General features: G+C 54.6%; 1 protein-coding gene across 1 annotated transcript; it reads right to left on the bottom strand.

Annotated features, from left to right (window-relative positions):
* Positions 1-2,200: 2,200 nt before the first annotated feature.
* On the bottom strand, positions 2,201-18,481 carry LOC141930667 (inner centromere protein A-like). The gene is made up of 21 exons (XM_074841865.1): positions 18,450-18,481; positions 18,098-18,238; positions 17,841-17,888; positions 17,638-17,751; positions 14,370-15,034; positions 13,213-13,264; positions 12,570-12,603; positions 11,451-11,547; positions 10,734-10,827; positions 9,530-9,665; positions 9,329-9,457; positions 8,794-8,805; positions 8,170-8,279; positions 7,745-7,856; positions 6,464-6,574; positions 6,057-6,184; positions 5,769-5,847; positions 4,731-4,838; positions 4,413-4,523; positions 2,842-2,998; positions 2,201-2,531 (listed from the first exon to the last, which is right to left on the bottom strand). The coding sequence occupies exons 1-21, from the start codon at positions 18,479-18,481 to the stop codon at positions 2,326-2,328; spliced, it is 2,676 nt and encodes an 891-aa protein (XP_074697966.1). The 3' UTR covers positions 2,201-2,325.
* Between the last annotated feature and the right edge of the window lie 163 nt (positions 18,482-18,644).

Here is an 18,644-nt window from a genome sequence, read left to right as displayed (position 1 = left end):
TCCTTGGCGATGTCTAACGAGGTAATTTGAGGATTACAGTGAGGGACAGAAGCCAGCTGGCTGGGAACAGCTGGAGCCTGTGCTCAGGGGAGCCCCAGAACACCAGGGGAGCCTGAAATAGCCTGAGAGCCTAGGGAAACGGGGAACACAAGAGCATCCCAGACAGTCCACAGAGATTAAGCTCAGAGGTGCCATGGCCACCTTGAAAGCACCTGAGAAAGCCCCTGGTGAGAGGGGTCAAGAGAATACAAGAAAGCTTGGAGGAACTGGGGGAAAAAACCTCTTGGGAGATCTCAAGAGAGCTGAAGTGATGCTAAGCAAGCCCCAGAGAGCGAAACCAAGGGAGCCCAGAGTGCCCTGGAAAGCACAGAACCACCCAGGAGGGCCAAAGGCCAAAAAACATCCAGCATATCTGAGAAAGACAAAGTCTGAAATGAGCTCTGCAGCACCCTGCCTGGGAGAAAGGAGTGGGGTGCAGCTGGGCAGGGAGCAGGGGTGGGGGGGGGGGTGGGGAAGGCACCGAGGTGACCATGGGACCAGCTGGATCCTTTGGGGAGCACTCTCAGTGCCCCCAGAACTTGATGCGTGGATTGGGAAGTGGCGAGAGCACTCCCCAAGGGCGCATCTCCCCTCCAACAGGCTCAGCCTCTTTCAGTGAAAACTAAGTCAAGCGTGGCTTATAGCTCATGAGTTACTCCTTTGGGCAACACTACTGAGAGGCTGCAAGACCTGGAAGACACTGAAATCCTGGAGGGACCCAAGAGAGCCTGAAAGACGCTGAGATAACCCCAGAGAGCTCAGGGGGACCAGCCAGAAGAGCAAGAGGCACCCAGAGTCCCCAGACATCCATCAGCCAGGAAGGGAGCCCAAGATGAACAGAGAAGCTGTGGGGGCCCAGGAGGTGGGAGGCAATCCTGTGGCCGGGACAGAGCTGAGGAGCAGCTTTGAGCTGCTGTAGAGCTCTGCTCACGCCCTCTGAGCTGCTCTGTGCCTCTGCAAATCTCAGCTCAACTGCTGGCACCAGCTCTGCAGAGCTCAAAGCTCTGAAGACCCATCAAAAGCTCTAACTGCCTGCAAGACTCTTCTAAGACACTTGCAAACTCTTCTGAACTACTCAAAACCCTCCAAGCCCATCATAAAGCTCCACAAAACCACTGTGACCAGGTTGAAACTTCCCCTGAGGTGCAGGGCTGCACCGGCCAGGGACCCTCCTCCTCCTCCTGGAGGCAGGTCACAGCCCTGCCCAGGCAGAGAGGGCAAATGGCCCTGCCCAAGGCAACACCTCCCCTCACCTAAGGCAGGACTGAGCTCCCCTGCGGGCCACGTCTGCGCTAGGGAGTGGAGCCTGAGATGGGAGAGCTGCAGAAAGAGGAAGGAAAGGTTATTATGGCAAGTGGGGGACTTGGCTCGGCTCAGGGACTTTCCCTTCTCTAAGCATCTTCCTCATCGCTACTGTCAGCGGGGTTCCGTGAGCTGAAGTGCTCTGGGGATGCTGCGGGCTGCACCGTCTGCCTCTGTGAGCCACAGCAGGGCCACACAGCTGCCCCGTGCAGCCCTGGCCATCTCCACGGCCACCCCAGTAGCCCCGGCCACCTCCATGGCCACGAGATGCCTGGGGTGTGCAGCGGCAGGGAGCGCTCAGCAGGCAATAAAACCCCGTCCTAAGGAAATCACTTACCACTTGCCCTTTGAGCCACAACTGCCAAATCAATCTGCCTCCTGCCCAAGTGAGACTGTATGCTGAAGTCTCCTAGAAAAACAGGACCAAGAACTCAGCCTGGGCTTCATTTTTCTATTAGAATAGAACAGTGACAAGACGTTTAGATGTGGCTTAAACTGTCCAAGTAGATGTTTTTAACCGCAGGAAAAAGATTCTGGCTCAGAGTAACAAGAGGTCACAAGAATTCCTGAGGGAAGGCTACTTGCAGAGAGCAGCAGTGTTAAATACATACATACAGCACAGAATGGGTTATGAAAATTACCCCCTCAGGTTGATTAAAAAAATTTCATCTTCCCTGCAGCAATTTCACAGCTCCCTCGTATAAGGCTCCAGAGGCAGGCTGAGGTGACGTGTCATGGTGCAAAATCACATCTTCAAACATCTGCATCTCCACTTGCAGAAACCACAGCCCTGCGTCTCCAATCAGCCATCCAGAAGCACCATCCCACCGCGGCGGGGGCAAGCGGAGACACAGAGACCTTACTGCAACAGGTCTTTATTAAATATTTTCATTTTTGTACAAAAAGCAAACTTAAAATTGTAAACACACTAAGAAAACAAAACAATACACTGTATTGTCATAAAACAAGTTGCTTTGCATGTTCTCAGCTTTTGAAGCTGCAAGATGTGCCACAGGCAGGTTTGGTCCCAGGCGGGGAATGCCAAACTGCCGAGCTCGTGCGCTTGAAGTATCGAGGTTTGCTCTTGCCAAAAATATCCTCCAGTTTAGGGCTTGGAATTAGCCCAAAGATCTGGTCAATGTTTACCGGGTGATAGTACTGGTGTACAATGGCTTCGTTAAGCTGAGCTCCTACGGAATCAACCGTACCAGAAATGAGCTTTCTGAGCTCTGCCTAAGGTGCCCTTTGAGCACCCTGCAGCCTCGTCCCGGCAGCCCCCGCCATCCCAAGCATGCGCACGGGCTTTAGCAGCAGCGCCAGCACCCCAGGGAAGTGGCTCCAGCCCCTGAGTCCCCGGGAGCTGGAGCTGCCGGCAGAGCTGGAGCCTCACCCGCTCCTGGGTGGCGCTTTGGGGAAGCTGAGACTGCACCAAGCGAATCTGGAAAGTTCCGGCTTCCCAGGGAAGGAATTAAAGGAAATCAAACCAAACTTGGCACCTACCATCCGCCCAGGCAGGGACAGGCTTGCGAGGTTCATTCTCATCGTCTGTGGAGTCATCACTGTTCAGATCCATCCCGTAGTTATTTCTGTCCACCTCTGGGGACCTGGACCCCTCCGCAGCCTTCGGGAGCCCCAGGTAGGGTGTGGAGATGGATTTCTGAAAGCGAGACAGCCGGAGCTGCAGGCCCAGTCTGGCGGGGCTGGCTACTGCCAGCCACAGGCAGCCCGGCCCCTTGCCGGCCCCGCAGGGCTCCAGCACGAAGGGACAGGGCTGGAGCCCCGGGCTGGAGCCCAGGGGATGCTGCCACGGAGGGGCTGGGGCAGACCCCTCGCGTGGGGCAGGAGGGGAGAGGCGAGTTCCCAATGCCACGTGCTGGGCGAGGAGCTTCACTGTGCAGGGGAGGCAGCCAGAACCCAGAGCTGCCAGCTCAGTTCCTAGAGCAGAGGCGCCATTCATGCTCATTTTCATCCCTAGTTCAAAAAACAGGAGCCAAAAAGGCCACTGACCTGCATGTGGGAAGGCTTTCACCTCCACGTTAGCTGGACATCTGTAATGCCCAGACTTGACAGGTAACTTGGGTTGAGATTTTCAGTAAAGCCCAGAAATGCCTAAATTTTTTTTTTTTTTTTTTTGATTACTGAACTTTACTTTGAAACTTTGAAAAGCCACACTGTGGCAGGGACTGCAAACAGCGGAGCTGAAACAGCTGCCCACCCACCCTGCAGCTTCCCAGCTGCCCGGAAGCCCCGGGGGGGCAAGAGCCAGGGCTCCGTGAGGCACCAAAGCTGCGGGTCAGACCGGGGCCCACCAAAGCTCGGCGATACCTCCGGGCTCCACAGCCAGGGGCGGGGACCACCCACACCCTAGTCCTGCAGGACTCGGCGCTACGGGAGCGTGCACGCATCCGCACAAAACCTGTCACTGTGCTCAGTGATTGAGAACTACTTTTAACCCTTTTCCCCTCCTGATTTTTGTAGAGAAGCCTTAGAAGAACACACCGTGCACGTCTAAGTGCTGGGCTTTTGCACACACGCTCACACCCTTCCCCGGGCTTCATGGCGGATCCGGTTTTGGTTCTCTGGAGCTCTGCCGTGAGTCACAGCAGGGAGCAGGGACCCGGTCAGCCAGGACGGGGGTTTAACCGACAGAGACACTACTCGAGTCCGACTCTGAGCAGCTTCTTCCCCACCTCTCCAGTTACCAGGTTTAAGCAGTCCCGGCCCAGCCAGGCTCCCGCACAGCAGCAGGCCGGAACCGGGCGGTCGCGGCGCTGAGCCGGCGCCTCGTGACGTGCTGCCATCCTGTGGCCGTTCCCAACATCTTTTCCAAGAGAAAACACTTGGTTTTCGTTCAGGTTCCCCCGGTGCTGCGCTCTCGGCCAAGCACCCCCGCCGACAGAGACCCCGGTCCTCTGCACAGGTGCCTGTTAAGCCACAACCACCCACACCCCAGGTTTCATTTCCTGCTCCACACTGATGGGTAATAAATCTGCGGGCTGGCTCCAAACCCCAGGAACCCCCTGGACACCCCAAACATGTAACCTGGGGGCTCTGTTGGAGCCAGGACTCACCTTCACCGTTCTGCTCAGCCATGTGCCAGAGGCAGCCGTCCATGCTTTTAGCTGCTTCATTTTCTTCTCCTCTCCCAGCCGCTGCTGGGGCTCCTGCAGACCGTCTTCCTCCTGTTAAGACACAAGAATTAAGTCGTTCTTCATTCATGTTCAGGCTGTCTCTGGAACAGAGCCATGTTTCCCTTGCAAAAAAAAAAATCCTCAGTCCCTCTGTGTCGTCTTCTGCAGAAAACGCCCCCAAACCCAAGACTCAAAGCTAAAGCAACTCCTGTCTTTGCTCAGGTCCAGACCAACAAGGTCTCTAGAGCCCACGCTCACCTTTACCACTTTGAGCCAGGGCTTAGAAGTCACAGCAATGGATTCTGGTTGCTTGGCTCTTGTCTCCTGCCCAGGCAGCTGGTGCAGCTCTTTTGGGCTCTCTTCCTCCTAATAGAGAAAAAAAATTCACTGCTTAAGCTCCTTTTCAACCCCAACCACTTTTTCCAGGAACTTCTTCTCCCATACTACTCAGGAGGGAAGAGCTAACGGGAGGGCAAGAGCTGCAAGCACTTTGAATTATATTCAACTTCTCTCTTATCTGGAGGAGCTTTGCTGTGGCTCACTCCAGCACAGTTGCTAGCAACATATGAAGAATTTAAACCTTCATTAAAATTACATTGCACAAATCGGAGTTTGAATGTCATGGACCCAGTGAGTAAGAGCAGCAAGAGCAAATACAGAAGGAGGAATTTATCCTTAAGAGGAGCAGCATTTGGGGGGTTGATTTTTCACTAATGAAAAAGGCAGAAGAAAGAGTGATGTTAAGAGTAGAAAGAGTGGAAGGAAAATGTTACTGTGATATTTTGAGACAAAGAGCCTTGACTTTAAGCCATACCGTTCTTTGTGTAAGTGCAAATGAAGTTACATGAAGCCATATGATACCTGGAGTTTGTCATGGGGATCACATCCTCCAAATACAGTGAGTGAACATAGTAGGGAAAAATAAAATCTCTTACTAATTTCCATAGTCAATTAAGTATCAGTGGGTGCCATTTGGAGGTGCTCTTCCCAGGGCCATTGCATGGCTGCCATCCCCCTCGTGACAGGGCTGAGAAGGCTCACCTGCTAACAAGAGAACAGCCAAGCCCGGCTTTAGCAACAGAGCCAGCTCATGGGTGCACAGACCCCAAACCCTCACAATAAGGTGTTGGCTTGTCATCAGTTTTATTTGTTCCTCTAAATAACAGAGCAAATGTTAAAATCTTGTTTTAATCACAGCACTTGGAAAACAAGTCTGATCTTAAAATAAGTCTGTGTGTCCTGTGGCTCACTGGTTTACAGCAGAGAAGTTGTTCCAAGACCACTTCAACTCCCCACCTTTACGCTTTTCTCAGCACACAGTACTGACTCCAGCTGTGGCTGGGGGGCCTTCTCCTTCCCTCGCTGTTTGTGATCCCTGGGGAAAAAAGCCATAATTTAGTGATAGAAGAGAGCATGTCTGCCTGTCCCCCACAGCATTCTTATAGCCTCTTGCTTCAGCACCCCAAACCTTTGGGACAGCCTGACACTCCCACCACTGCCCAATTTCAGCAATACTATTTATATTTACTGCTTCTCTGTGCCTGTTGCCAAGTCCCCTCCTCCAGGATAGAAACAAGCTAATACCTCTCCTTCACTTCTTCCACCTGTTGCTGCTCTAAAAGATTTTTCGGTTCCAAGACTTTTCCTTTTTCTTTCACTCCATCCTCTCTCCTTCTCTGCAGCGGCTCTTGCGGCTCAAATTCATCTTTTTCCTGAAGAAGAAAGAAAAAAACCCTTGTACCCCTGCAGCTCAAGTGGGGAAAGGTGGGAAGATATGAAGCAAATGCTCTGAGACAGCCTGTGCGAGTTGTACCTCACCCTCACCCCACAGGTATCCTTGTGTTCAAACCCAACTCTTGCAGCATGAACCCCAAATCCCCGCAGCAGGAGTGGCAGTGACCCTTCCCTGTCCCCCCAGTCAGAACAGAACGTGGGTTCCCCGCTGCTCCTTTCCTCTTCTACGTGCAGGAGGGACTTAGAGTTGCTCTTACCAGCCTTGGCCCTTTCTGCTTCTGCACATCAGCTTCCCCGTGCTTCTTCGACAGCTTTTTCTTGCTCCGCTCCTCCGCCACCTTCTCCTCCCGCCCTTGAGAGGTGCGCACCTGAGGAAGCCCCAAGGACACACCTCAGCCTCCGAAGCCTGGGATACTCCAGGTCCTAGTGAGCCCGAGAGCCCAACACCCAGCAAGCAGCACACGTGCACTGGATTTACAGAATCACAGAACCATCTAGGTTGGAAAAGACCTTGAAGATCATCTAGTCCAACCATTTAGCACCAACCACCATTTACTACCATCTGTGTGGAGATGCCCATCGTTTGACAGGAGGAAGGAGCAGAGGCCACACCACAACCCAAATCCTGCCTCCATCTGGTAAGTGATCCCGGGCAGAACAAGGGGACCCGGCAGCTGGTTTCTGCTGTGCCTGCAGTGCTGCTGCCGACTGATGCCAGCGGGAGGAGCCGGGGTGTGAAAGCTGTCCGAGCCCCCAAGACACGGCTCCCTCCCGGGGTGTCTGTCCCAGCAGCAGCACTGGTGTGTCTGCAGCAGTGGGCTGGCCAGGGCTGGGGGCACTTTTGGCTGCTCAGGTTTTGGGAAAGGCTGGAAGGAGCACGATTCCTTTGTTTCCTAAGGCTGACCCCTTCCAAAGGTCACTTAGTCCACCCTCAAAATAAGCAACCATCCTCCTCCCAAAGGCTCAGCCAGGCACCGCCTCCCCCAGCCCCGCAGAACCTGCACGGCTGGACAAAAGCAGCAGCACTGACTGCACACAGCCATCAACAGCCCATCAGGGCATGCTCCTCACCCTCTGCACGAGGCTTTGAAAACCAAATGTGATAGATACAGGCAGAGCCAAGCCTAGCGATGAGCACCCCTCCTACGCCCTTCTCTCTCTCCACACCTTTGCCACTCCCTGCGAGCAAAACCGTGACGCTTTGGGCCAACAGCTGGCTCCCAGGGCACTGCCAGCTGCGGGGCTGCCTCCTCGGCAGGGCGAGTTGAGGGGTGCTGCCACATTCCTTGAATGCAGAGCACCAACAGCACTGCATGTCACAACAGGAGCGCTTAGAACCACCGCAGAGGTACGGAGAACAAAAGCCTCCTCTTGTTAGACGGAGAATTTCAGCGTCTGGTGCAGACTTACGCACCACCGGATTAGTCACCACCAGCAGCAGCCCCGTGCTCGCCCGGATCACACCAGCGGCCTGTCTGCAGCCTCACCAAGATCACATCGCTGTACCGAGGGGCCCAAAGCTGGGTCAGCCTCCTTACCTTCTCGTCGTTCTGTAAAATCCTCTGCTCCATCCGTTTTTTCTTCTCCTCTTCCATTTGTTCCACCCGCTCCCGAGCCTGCAGGGCCTTCCTCAGACGCTCTTCCCTCTTCCTGGGCAGTGTGTGTGCAAGAGGGGCTTGTTAGCATTGTCTGCTCTCGCGCAGGGGATGCTGGGGGAACAGGGACTTGCCACGCTAATTGGGGAAAACAGTTATTTTCTTGACTTGCTCTGGCTGAGCTCAGCCTCGGCTCAGCTCTGGGTGAAGCTCAGACATCAGCAGGTGCTTTGCAGCAGCACGGTTCTCACTGCCAGGAGCCACCAGCAGCAGAGCAGCAGCAAGAGAGCTGGGTACAGCCAGGAATGGCCCTGGGGTCGTCGGGTGCTAGACCAGGGAAAGAGCAGGAGGGAAGGGGCCCAACTCACTGCTTCATTTCTGCCTGCCGCCGTCTCTTTTCCTCCTCCACTTTCTTCTTCCTCTGTTCCTCAGCCTCCTGCTTCTTCCTGAGGCTTTCCAGCCTCTGCCGCTCCTTCTCCTGAAGGGAGATGAGTTCAGACTGTACCGATTGCTGGGGCCTGTTCCTGCCCCCAGGCTGCTGGTGCACAGGCAGCTGGAGGCCCGGCAGGCTGCTAAACAAAGAAGTCACTGTCAGAGTCACGTTCACCCACACACCGGTTTAGCAACTATGCTTGTTCAACTAATATGGGCAGAAGAGTCACGGAAACACCGCAGTCCTTCGGCTGTAGAGAATATGTTTAGGCAAGGAACAGCATGCTCCTGCTGTAGGTAACTGCTGCAGAAACGCTCCTGGCCTGGGACAGCGTTACCTACCCCGCAGTTGGGAGCGCGGGCGGGAGGAGCAGAGCGCGAGTCCAGCTCGCAGGCCCCAAGGCTTCCTCGCAGCTCCCAGCCCCAGCAGGATGCACGTGCAAGGGAGATCGCGGCCCCTTGGCGCCGGCGTGGCCAGTGTGCTTGTGTGCTCAGAGCTGTAGGGACAACAGCTGGAGGGGAGAGGGTCCAGCCCCACGGTTAAGGGCCTTGTTACTTACAACAAAGTCTCCCTGTTGAGAAGAGACAAAAAAAACATGATTAAGGGTTTGGAAGTAACAGTAGCACCCCCCTTCACAGCACACACACCCGTTGGGGGTATGCGGTAGAGCCCACACCGCCTGTCAGCCCTGCAGCTGCAGTTATACAAGACAAGGGCAGAGTCCCACTGCCAAGAGAAAAGCTTCCCACTTTCCTACGGTTCAGCAGTCCCAGAATATAAAGGGCTTCTGCTGACTACAGCTACAGCAGCTGAGATTTCTCTGCATGAGGAAGGTTTGAGGGTTGGTGCTAAAGGCCCCCGGCCAGTAACAGCATGTGTGGACAGGCAATTCAAAGCAACACCGAGCAGCTTCCCTTCCCTGGGGAGGCTGAAGCGGAACTGAGGCCAGTTTGCGACAAGGACCTGTGCTGGTCTGTAGTCGCAGACAGAACTAGGAGTATGTTTATGCTTTTCTAAGCGAAGGGTCCCTCCTGCCACTCCCCCAGACTCCAACCCCTTCTCCAGCCCTGCAAGGGAAGGCGGCACTGACGCACCTTCAGATCAGGTCGGGTGGAAGTATTGCGCTTGATGAAGTTCTTTATGACACGTCCTGTGGGCCCCGGGCTCGCCAGCAGCTGGTTTCTCTGCACAGCCTGCAGGAAGTTTTTCAGTGGTCTAACAACCTAAGAGGAGAAGACGTAGGGAGTCAGTACCCACCAGGGAAAGGGAGGCAAAGGGCCACAGCACCCACTCACCGTCCTAGCTGGAGAGGAGGAAGGTGGAGTCCGGTTTGCAGAATTCTTGTGCTTGTCATCCAAAGGGGAGAGGGCACGGCTCCCTGGCTGCTGCCCATTCCAGGTGACACCCATCGCTTGTTTATAGTTTCTCGTCCTGGTGGCATTAACAAGAGGCACGTTAGGTGACCATCAGTTAATTAGGAGTTGGTCCCAGTCTTGCCAGGAGCATTTACCCACCGTTACACACTTCCCTCAGCCCACTGGCTGCTGCTGGAGGACAGGGGCTGGCCCTGTGGTGGGCACGAGGGCAGCGGAGGCAGTGGCAGCTCAGCAGGGAACAGCCAAGCGCCAGAGCAGTAATGCACAACATCACGCTCCCTCTCATCCTCCGCTCCGAGCCCCAGTGTGCAGAAGCCTTTGTTCTATCTGGTATTAATAGCACACGATAGACAACCCCTGTGTGTTTGCAACCAGCCAGCCCCGCTCACCTCCCTGGCAGGGTTTCACCTGCTTTATAAATACTTCGGACGCTTAGATTTACCCATTTCAGAAAGGACTTCACTCGCATCCCCCAATTCCAGTGACAGATGGGGGAACCGCTTCCCTGCACAGTCAGGGCCCAACACAGCAGCAGCCCCGAGGGCGACTGCAGATCCTGATCCCTCACATGGTGCTAAGCATCCGCGTGAGAATGGGGGTCACTGCTACTCCCCTGCCCATCCGCCACCCACAGCAAATTCACCCCAGAAAAACCAGGACAGGGACTGAGGGCAAAGCTAAAAGCAGCTGAAATCTCATGTGAAACGCCAGCAGTACAAGCAGTGAGGAAACAAGGCGGGTATCCCAGACACTTGCACACGATAAACAGGCCAGTCCCTACTCGTGCTGCCCTCTGAGACCACCCCGGCCCACCACGAGAGCCCCTCAGGCACATCTAAGCTGTGAGGCATCTAACCGCTGTCCTGGGCACCCTCGTGCAGGCACTCATGCATCTGCTTCCCAAGCCAGACCTGGGTCCCAGCCCCAAACAAGGCTCAGGAAGTCACAAGGACCTCCCAGGAGACAAGATTTGGCCAAAGATTATTTCAACGCTACACTGGAAGGCAGGGGGCAAGGTAGGGAAACAAACACCCAAAACTTTTTAAAACAAATTACTGAAGAGGCCAGGCCTGAGTTCTTCCAGACCCCTGGCTCATTCCTCCTCCTTGCAAATGTCTCGTACCAGACGCGCGAGGGATGCTCCTGGGGCTTGGCACAGCGGCGTTGCTCCTGGGTCTCATCCCGGGTCTCGCCATTCGGATTGACACAGCTTCCTGTGAAGAGAGCTGCCGTCAGCGCCACTGGCAAGGGCTACAGTTCTTGTCCCCAGCTCTGGTGTGCTCTGAGCCCTGTGACACCTCACGGGGATCTGGATGGCCACCGCGATATGGGTGTTGGGTAGGTACACCGTGCTGTGGTACACACCTGCACAGACCCTGCTGAACAAGCACAACCTCTCACCAAAACGCCACCAGCTACTCTTCCCTCAGGATCCTACAGCTCCCCCAGGGGATAAACAGAGAGCCTGGCTCTCCCTCTCCTTGCTCTGAGGCACAGGACCTGTAAATCCACACATAACCCAGAGGAAAGGGATGTCGAGGCGCTTTGACAGAACATTGCACTGTGTGGAAGATGCCAGGTCTGAAAGCAATCTCGTTTCAGAGTATCCCCACTCACTATGCAGACCGAGGTTGGACAGGACAGAATTTGTCTGAAGGCTTGGTCACATTTCTGTCCTAGTTTATCTAACTGCATGTCTCACCACTTCAGGAGATCCCAAGTTCACCTGAAAAATTACCTTGACTGGCCAGAGGTGGTTTTGTTTCAACACAAGTCCCACTTTCTCCACAAACCCTCACGCTGACTCCCTGGTCCCTGTGTGGCTTCACGCAGACCAACTCCTTGTTCCCTGACTGCTGCTCAGGAGGAGGCAAGTGCTGTGCAGGAGGGCTGGCAGCTTGTACGCTTCTGCTTGAAATGAGGACATCTTCCGGAGTCTGCAGGAAAAGGAAACAAGTGTTCAACAACAGTCGCTCCAAAGGACGAGGCTGCCCAGGACCTGCTGCCCTGAAAAAGACAGTTGCTTCCAACTGCAGCTCAGCTGCTAGGCCAGGGCCTGCGCCTCGACGAGAGCCGCACTGCGGGGACACCGACTACCAGAGTAACAGCGGCCCGCTCACGGGACAGCCACCGCTGCAGAAGGGGCAGTTCTCAGCACTTCCCCACCAGAGCAGGAGCTTTATGAACCTGGACTCCAAAGTCAAAGCACCCGAAGCACCACAGGCAGCTTCTACACACTTTGGAGACACCAGTTTTCAAACCACAGTTTTGAAACCTGTCAAATCACTTGACTGAAGACAAGTCCCTGTAAAGTGTTTCAGGCTACAGGATCACAAGGCACTTTGGGTGCTGTTACGGTAGGTTCACAGCACAACAAGCCAGGGAAGTCACTGCAGCAGAGCACCCTGGCATGCTGGGGGCCCCAGGGCCCACCCCCATCTCTGCTGGGCTCTTCCCAGCCTGGCCAGGTCACAGCACGACCGCACGCAATGTTTTCCCCAGCTGAAGGAAGGGGACAGGTTCCTCCGTCCTGCCAACACCTCAGGCTCACGACAGCTCGTCACGTGCGCAGCCTCTGCGTCTGAGGAGAGCACGTTAACGTCAGCTGCCCTCCCAATTTCTGTGCCTCGAAGCAGCCAGGCTATGAATACAGGGTCAGCCATCACACCCGGCTGACAGAGGTTTGCTGCTGCCCAGGAAGTTGGCCAGGCCCCTCCCAAGGCTCCACCTCAAAGAGGCCTTATCCAGGCACAGAACGTCTCTGTCTGGCACAAGTTGGGAGCGCCGCCTGGCTCCATGACCTGCCCAAGAGCAACATGAGCAGCACTATCAAGCCTGAAGGGACATGACAGAAAGATCCTCAGCCACGTTCCCTGCTCCTGGGGCAATGCTCAGCAGAAGGTGTCAACTCAGGCAAGAAGATGTCCAGATAGTTTGTAGGTTGTTCCTTAGGGCTTACCTTTTCACTTGGGGGGTTCAGTTCCAGTCCAGGTCTGTGAAAGAAGAGTTATTTTAATTATTTCAATGCTCTGAAGGGTGTTACAGGTGATAAAAGAACAATGGAGCCAGCATATGGGCCCCAAGGAAAGCACAGATAAACCTGAGCAGAGGCAGAAGCCTGTTTCCACCAGGCCATGCAGCAGGGGAGCTGCAAATTCTTCCAACGGACCATTCCACTGCTGAGCTCAGGCTGATGAGCTTCGTCCCCTTCGGCAGAAACTCCAGGAGCCAGTAAAAAGGCAGCTGCGAGCCTCAGGCTGAGCCAGCCCGAGCTGGGCAGCGTCCGGGGCAGAGCAGAGCTGGGCGAGCACCAGCCGGGAAGCCCAGGACACGATTCACCTTGTGCCAGGCACTGGCAGGCAGAGGAGCCACCAGCAGCCTCAGGCCTCACAGCACAGGCTCAACCTCTCATGCTCTGACCAGGCTCAGAAGAGGATGAGCTGCACCTGAACAGCACAGGCTTTGAAATCTCAACTTGCCCCAGGTGACAATGTCACCTAAACAGCACCTTACAAAGCCAGCCCTGTGCCTGTATGATAAAAGCCACCCAGAGAGCCCCCTTGCAGGGTTTTCTGTGGTTCCTTCCTGAACGGCAGCCTCACCTCATGCTGCTGGTCACATCTTCTTCCACAAAAACCTCCAAGGAGCTCTGACCTGGAGGAGAAAAACATAAGCTAGCTTGGGGGTTTCATTCTGCGGCTTCCCAAGAGCAGCAGCGTGTGCGTGGTAGAGCTCAGGTCCCTGTGCAGGCTTTCCTCCCAGGGAACACGCCGATTGCTCATCTAAGCTTTCCACACCAGCGCTGCCACCTCCCTCGAGTGTCACTGACAAACTGGTGTAGGCTGGGGATGCAGAGCTGAGGCAGCAGCTCCTCTGCCTGCAGACTGCTCCAGCTGCACAAACATGCTCCTGCCTGTGTCAGAGACACCGTTTCCCAGTCAATTGACTCCAGCTCCTGCCTCCCCACACGGTTTTATGCAGAGATCTGGTGGATTTAGGCTGATTTCATTCCCCCCATAACACCACTTAGCTGAAAGTGTTATAACAAATGCCTAGATACAGCGTGACTCAAAGCTGACAAAACTAAATACCAAAGGCCTCAGTGCTTTATTAGAAGCCAATCTGACTTCAGAAGCAGTGATTTGAGAAAGTCCAAATAGCAAAACCTTCCCCAGAGCAGCAGGAACAGAGGATGTGAAGAGTTTGGTGCTACCAGGAATAGCCTGGATTTCTGAACCTTGCTTCCTCTGATGGTTGTGCTGTTTGGTTCTCAGTCCAGCCACTCTGTCTTCACCCAAAAAGCATTTAAGTTCCCCAGCCAGATTCCAGGGGTGGAGACATTCGGTTCCTGTAGATTTTTTAACGAGTTGGCAGCAGACACACAAGTTAAAGCCCCTCCCCAGGGACTGCAATAGTCTCTTTTGATCAGCCAGACTGCACCTGTGGCTAGAACCAGCCAGACCACGGCTTCCCTTTCACTCCTGGTTCTCGCCCATCCACAGCCTCCAGCCCCTGTACCCGAGCCCCAGCTGACACTCCTTCACCTGCTGCAGCAAAACACGGCCCGAGGCTGGTCCGACAGCAGGTGAGGCCCTGAGGGTCGCACCCCAAACAGGTGGAAGCCACAAGGCCCAGTGACAAGGAGACCAAGAGAAGCCACAGACACAGACGAGCAGCTCTGCAGCCGCTTGCTCCCCACACCAAAGCCAAGAGGCTGATTTGGCCAAACGAACACACCCGGCAGCTGACAGACACTTACAGCTCGCTCTGCTGGAGGCAGATGACGATTCTCGCGCCGCTGCCTTCTTTGACACAGCCCTGCTGATCGACCTCCGGATCATGCTCTCTCTTTTGCTGGCCAGCGAGTATTTTTCTGCCAAGGAGGCCCGATGGCTCTTGTGGGGGCCGCCCACAAAGCTTCGGCGTCCAGAGCAATGGCGCATTTTGGATGTCGCTGTAGTGATTTTGCTGTCAGAGTCCTGGAAAAGCACCTTTTCGAGGCCTTGAGGAGGCCGATCTCCTTGGAGCATGGCAGGATCCCCTTTTCTAGCAGCCTTGGGAGTGGAGGTACTTGCTCCTCTTTTGGGGGCCTCCTCCCCTGCTGTCTGGCCATCGTGGATCCCAGTGACAGAAGACACCCCGTGCAGCTCAGCAGCTGCATCCCCTGCTGGCAACCACTCCCCTGCCGCATCGCTGCCATCCTTGGCTCCCCAAGGGCAGTCCTGACAGCCCCCCTGCACCATGGGAACTTGTGCTTCCGCCGGCCGCTGGGCTGTGACACTGGCCCGAGGCCTTGCTGCAGCATCAGCCACGGACACCCCTTCCCCCAGGCAGCTGGGATCCCGGGGCTGGTCTTTGCTGCGGCGTCTTTGGAAACTTGGCTTGGAAGATGCTGGCTTGCTGCTGCTTCTTCTTCTGGACAACCTTAAATAAAAACAATTTTAAATGAAATTGTGAAGAAGTCTCCCATTCCCAAATGATTTTTAGAGGGAAAAAAACAGACAACAAGTTTTGAAGTGAACCTGTAGACTTCTTCTCTCCACCATTCCCCCCCGCAACACACCTCTATCCAGTGGTGAAATGCAGGAGCAGAACCTTGAGAGCTCGCAGACACGCTCTGGCAGATCTAGCTGGAACAATTTAGGAATTGCTGCTCCCCGCTGCCTGCAGGATGTTTTTTTTGCCAGACATTACCCCTGTGTGCCATGGGCAGGAACACAGGGCACACACCCTCACTGCACAAGCCCAGCCGTCAGCCTGGCGTGCTGGGGGGCCTCATGAATAAGGGTTGTACCGTATGGACAGGAACTGTAGCAGCAGGGGCACCAGGGCCCCCAGCCCCAGGCGGAGTGACGCCAGGGGACAGCCAAGTCGCACCGGTGCCACCAACTCCTGCTTGCCGTGAGCAAAGCGCAGGCATCCACAGACAGAGCAATTTTGGGTCCATGATCAACTCCCTGTGGAAGTCTCCCCTGTAGAGATCTACAAGATTCCAGCTAGAAGCAGGAGGCTCTGCTGCTCTGCATAAAACACCCCCCGAGCACGGGGGAGCAGGGACCTAAGCGCTGAGAAAACATTCACTGCTCTAAATGCACTTTTTGTGAACAGGCTGGGAAACAGCAATGCTGCCACACGCATGGTACCCGACAGTGTAACCCGGAGGAAGGCAACAAAAAAATACCTGTAGTTAGGACCTGCAGATTCTTTGAATTACTGTTATTTGAGAGACAAATTACCAGGTCTCTCGCTCTATTGCTTCAGCTAAACCTGACTGACTACCCAGGTGTTTGGGGAACTCGGGCAGCAAAATCCTCCTCGGGGCATCAGGTGACTTGCCATGGGAGGATGGAGCCACACACTTGATCTGCAAGTCAAGGAGATGGGGTGGGCAAGTCCAAAACCAGAGGGCAACTTTGGCCATCCAGAGAGAAGCAGCTCCGATGCCAAAGCAACCCAGAGGCAGCCAGGTAAAGGGTGGAGATCAGAGGCAAAGACGAAACGGAGAGCTAACGTGGAAGTGTGCAGCAGTTTGAGAAGGCAGCTAAGGGTACCCCCTGTGGTGTTGGAACAAGGTTCTACAGCCCCTGGTGACAACCACCAGTGAGCAGTGACTTGTCCTGCTGACAATGTTCAAGCTGATACCCTCTGCCCTCCTTCCACCCTCCTCTTAACTCCTCGTGCTGACCTCCAGCAAGAAGAGGAACTTTTTGCTAGAATTAGCAAAAACAGATTAACTGGGAAATGTGCAATTAACAATACACTAAGGAATGGGCTGTAAAATACATACTGAGAAAAACAGAGCAAGGAAAAGAACAATGGCCTGACCCTGCGGGATGAAGCACAACGTGCTGAACTGCAGCACGAACTTCCTGTTGACAACTGACCGCCCGCCCAGGCATTCTGTCGCATCAGCAGATCTTTCTCAAAACTAAGTTTAAATGAGGAAAAATACATGCAAGACCGGACTTCTTCAAGGGAGCAATCCAGCTGCTACCTGAAAGTAACAGTATGCCTTAAGAGCTCTCCCCGTTTAGATCTGCAACATTTTCTTCTCCTGCCCTCCTTCACCACACACACGCATGAACTTCCCACGCTTCCTTACTATTCTTGCTGTTCTCTCCATCCTCCATGTCTGGTTTATGACAGTCTTTTAGTTCTAACTCTTCCTGTCCAATTTCTGTGGGTTTTTCACCATGGTTATCAGAATTTAAGTGCCTTAACGCATAAACAGTCAATGACTGCGTGCCCAGTGATGAGGTCTAGGTCACACCACAGGCGTGGCGACTCCCCGCTTGCAGCACACACTCTCTGAGGGGAAGGCTACCTTAACCGCCTGGCCACTGGCCATGAGATGAGAGCAGACAGTCAGCTACCAAGAAGCAGCAGCATCGAGGAAGTTAATTAACATCACAGCCATCCCTGAGTACACATGCAATTAAATCATGCCCTACACCATCCTGTCTTGGCATCTGTTTGCAGGCAACTGTTGTCTACTTAGGACTAGTTTTAAAACCCTCAATTATGGTTGGTTCTAAGCAAATCACTTAGAAATTCCACTTCAGTTTCACCGCTAATTCCTTTGAGCCTTCCTGCCCGACAGTTCAAACAGCAGCTGCGGACACGCTGCTGCTGCACATCCCTGGCAGCAAGCGCCATGCTCAGGATCTCTCAGGCACCTGCACAAAGGTTTAGAGAGTGAACACCAGTAGCAACCTCAGGCCAAAAATCATGCTGACACAAAATCAAATCAAACAGAACCCAAATCCAAACAGACAAGAAAATAGAATATTTATTGTTGTTTCTAACCAGAGAAGAGGAAAAAAAAAAGTGAAGGACACCAGTCAACTCTATCCCAAACTTCCACCAGAATCAAAACGTTGATTGATCCTGACATGCCCTTTTAAATGTATTTGCTAACTCAGGAAATAAAGTGGCTACTTTATGCTCTTGTGTACATGGAAACAGTTACTATTTTGTTTCCCTCTTAAAGGCTGTGCAGCAGAGCCACAACAAACTGACTGACCTACCTCCTCCTGTTTGGCTCCTTATTTTCATCATTCAGGCAGGAGGACCGCCTTTTCTTGGGACGTCTCCTCTGTGATGGCGTTTTGGGCATTAATTCAGGTTCAGCCCCAAAGTCGCTGTTAGACAGACAAATGTGGAGGACAGAGATTGCTTCCCCTCACTGCCTAGAGCAACACTACCCACAAGATCAGGGTCCCTCATTGACAAGGACGAGTGCTGGGTGAGAAACAAGGGAGCGAAGTGCACCAGCCACCTGGCAGTGAGGCCCACAGCAAGCTGCTGACCACACAGCTGTGTCAGGTCACAGCCACTCAGCTGCTAAACCCAACGCCCACCACGGCTCGCCCAGGGCAGGCCCAGCAGCAGCTGGGAACACACCCGGTCTTGTGCTCCAGGGGCTGGAAGCACCTTGAGCCCAGCTCCCTGAGGGATGGGGAGCTCTCCCCTGAGGGCAGCCCCTACCTATCCAGCATCCTCCTGCCCTGCTCCTCCACCTCCCGCAGCCAGACCAAGTGCTTGTGCTCGGCATCGTGGAGGAACCGGGAGAGCCTCTGCCCGCAGACCTCCAGCAGCCGCACGGGACCACTGGCCTCCGCCATGGCCCTGCCTGAAATGCAGAGGGAGAGATAGAGGCTGGCTGGCACCCAAGGACACCCCACGGGCGGGAGGGGAAGCACCAGGCTCCCTTCCTGCCTCCGAGCAGGACGTGAAGGCAGGTACAAATCCAGAGCCTCGGCCCCAAAGGGCGCCCAGACCCCTCCGCTCACAACAGCGCAGCCCCAGGACCTGCCTCGTCGCTGCTCCGCACCCTCACAGGCGCAGCCGCCCCTCCCGCCCAGAAATCATCCCGGCCTCCACCAATCACAGCGCACGTCCCGCGGAGTAGGGCCTCTTATTGGCCATTGCCCACGTCCATCACTGCCCCACCATTAAAACCCCGCCGCCTATTTGCCTGCCCCCTGGAGCCCCGCCTTCCAAGCCGAGTCCTCCGCGACCACAGAGACGAACG

The sequence above is a fragment of the Strix aluco genome, chromosome 16 (genome assembly GCF_031877795.1).
Source record: "Strix aluco isolate bStrAlu1 chromosome 16, bStrAlu1.hap1, whole genome shotgun sequence".
In the NCBI taxonomy this organism is placed as follows: Eukaryota; Metazoa; Chordata; class Aves; order Strigiformes; family Strigidae; genus Strix; species Strix aluco.
Note: the sequence above shows the minus strand (reverse complement) of the source record. Positions and strands in the feature narration are given on the sequence as shown.

Excerpts from the sequence above, each read along its gene's own strand:
- LOC141930667 (XM_074841865.1), bottom strand. The coding sequence starts at position 18,481 with ATGATTTCTGGGCGGGAGGGGCGGCTGCGCCT. Across the intron at positions 4,839-5,768 it reads GTGCTGAGAAAAGCGTAAAG|GAGGAAGAGAGCCCAAAAGA; the intron begins GTGGGGAGTTGA and ends TTTCTCTATTAG. Across the intron at positions 2,999-4,412 it reads GGCTGAGCAGAACGGTGAAG|AAATCCATCTCCACACCCTA; the intron begins GTGAGTCCTGGC and ends TCTCGCTTTCAG.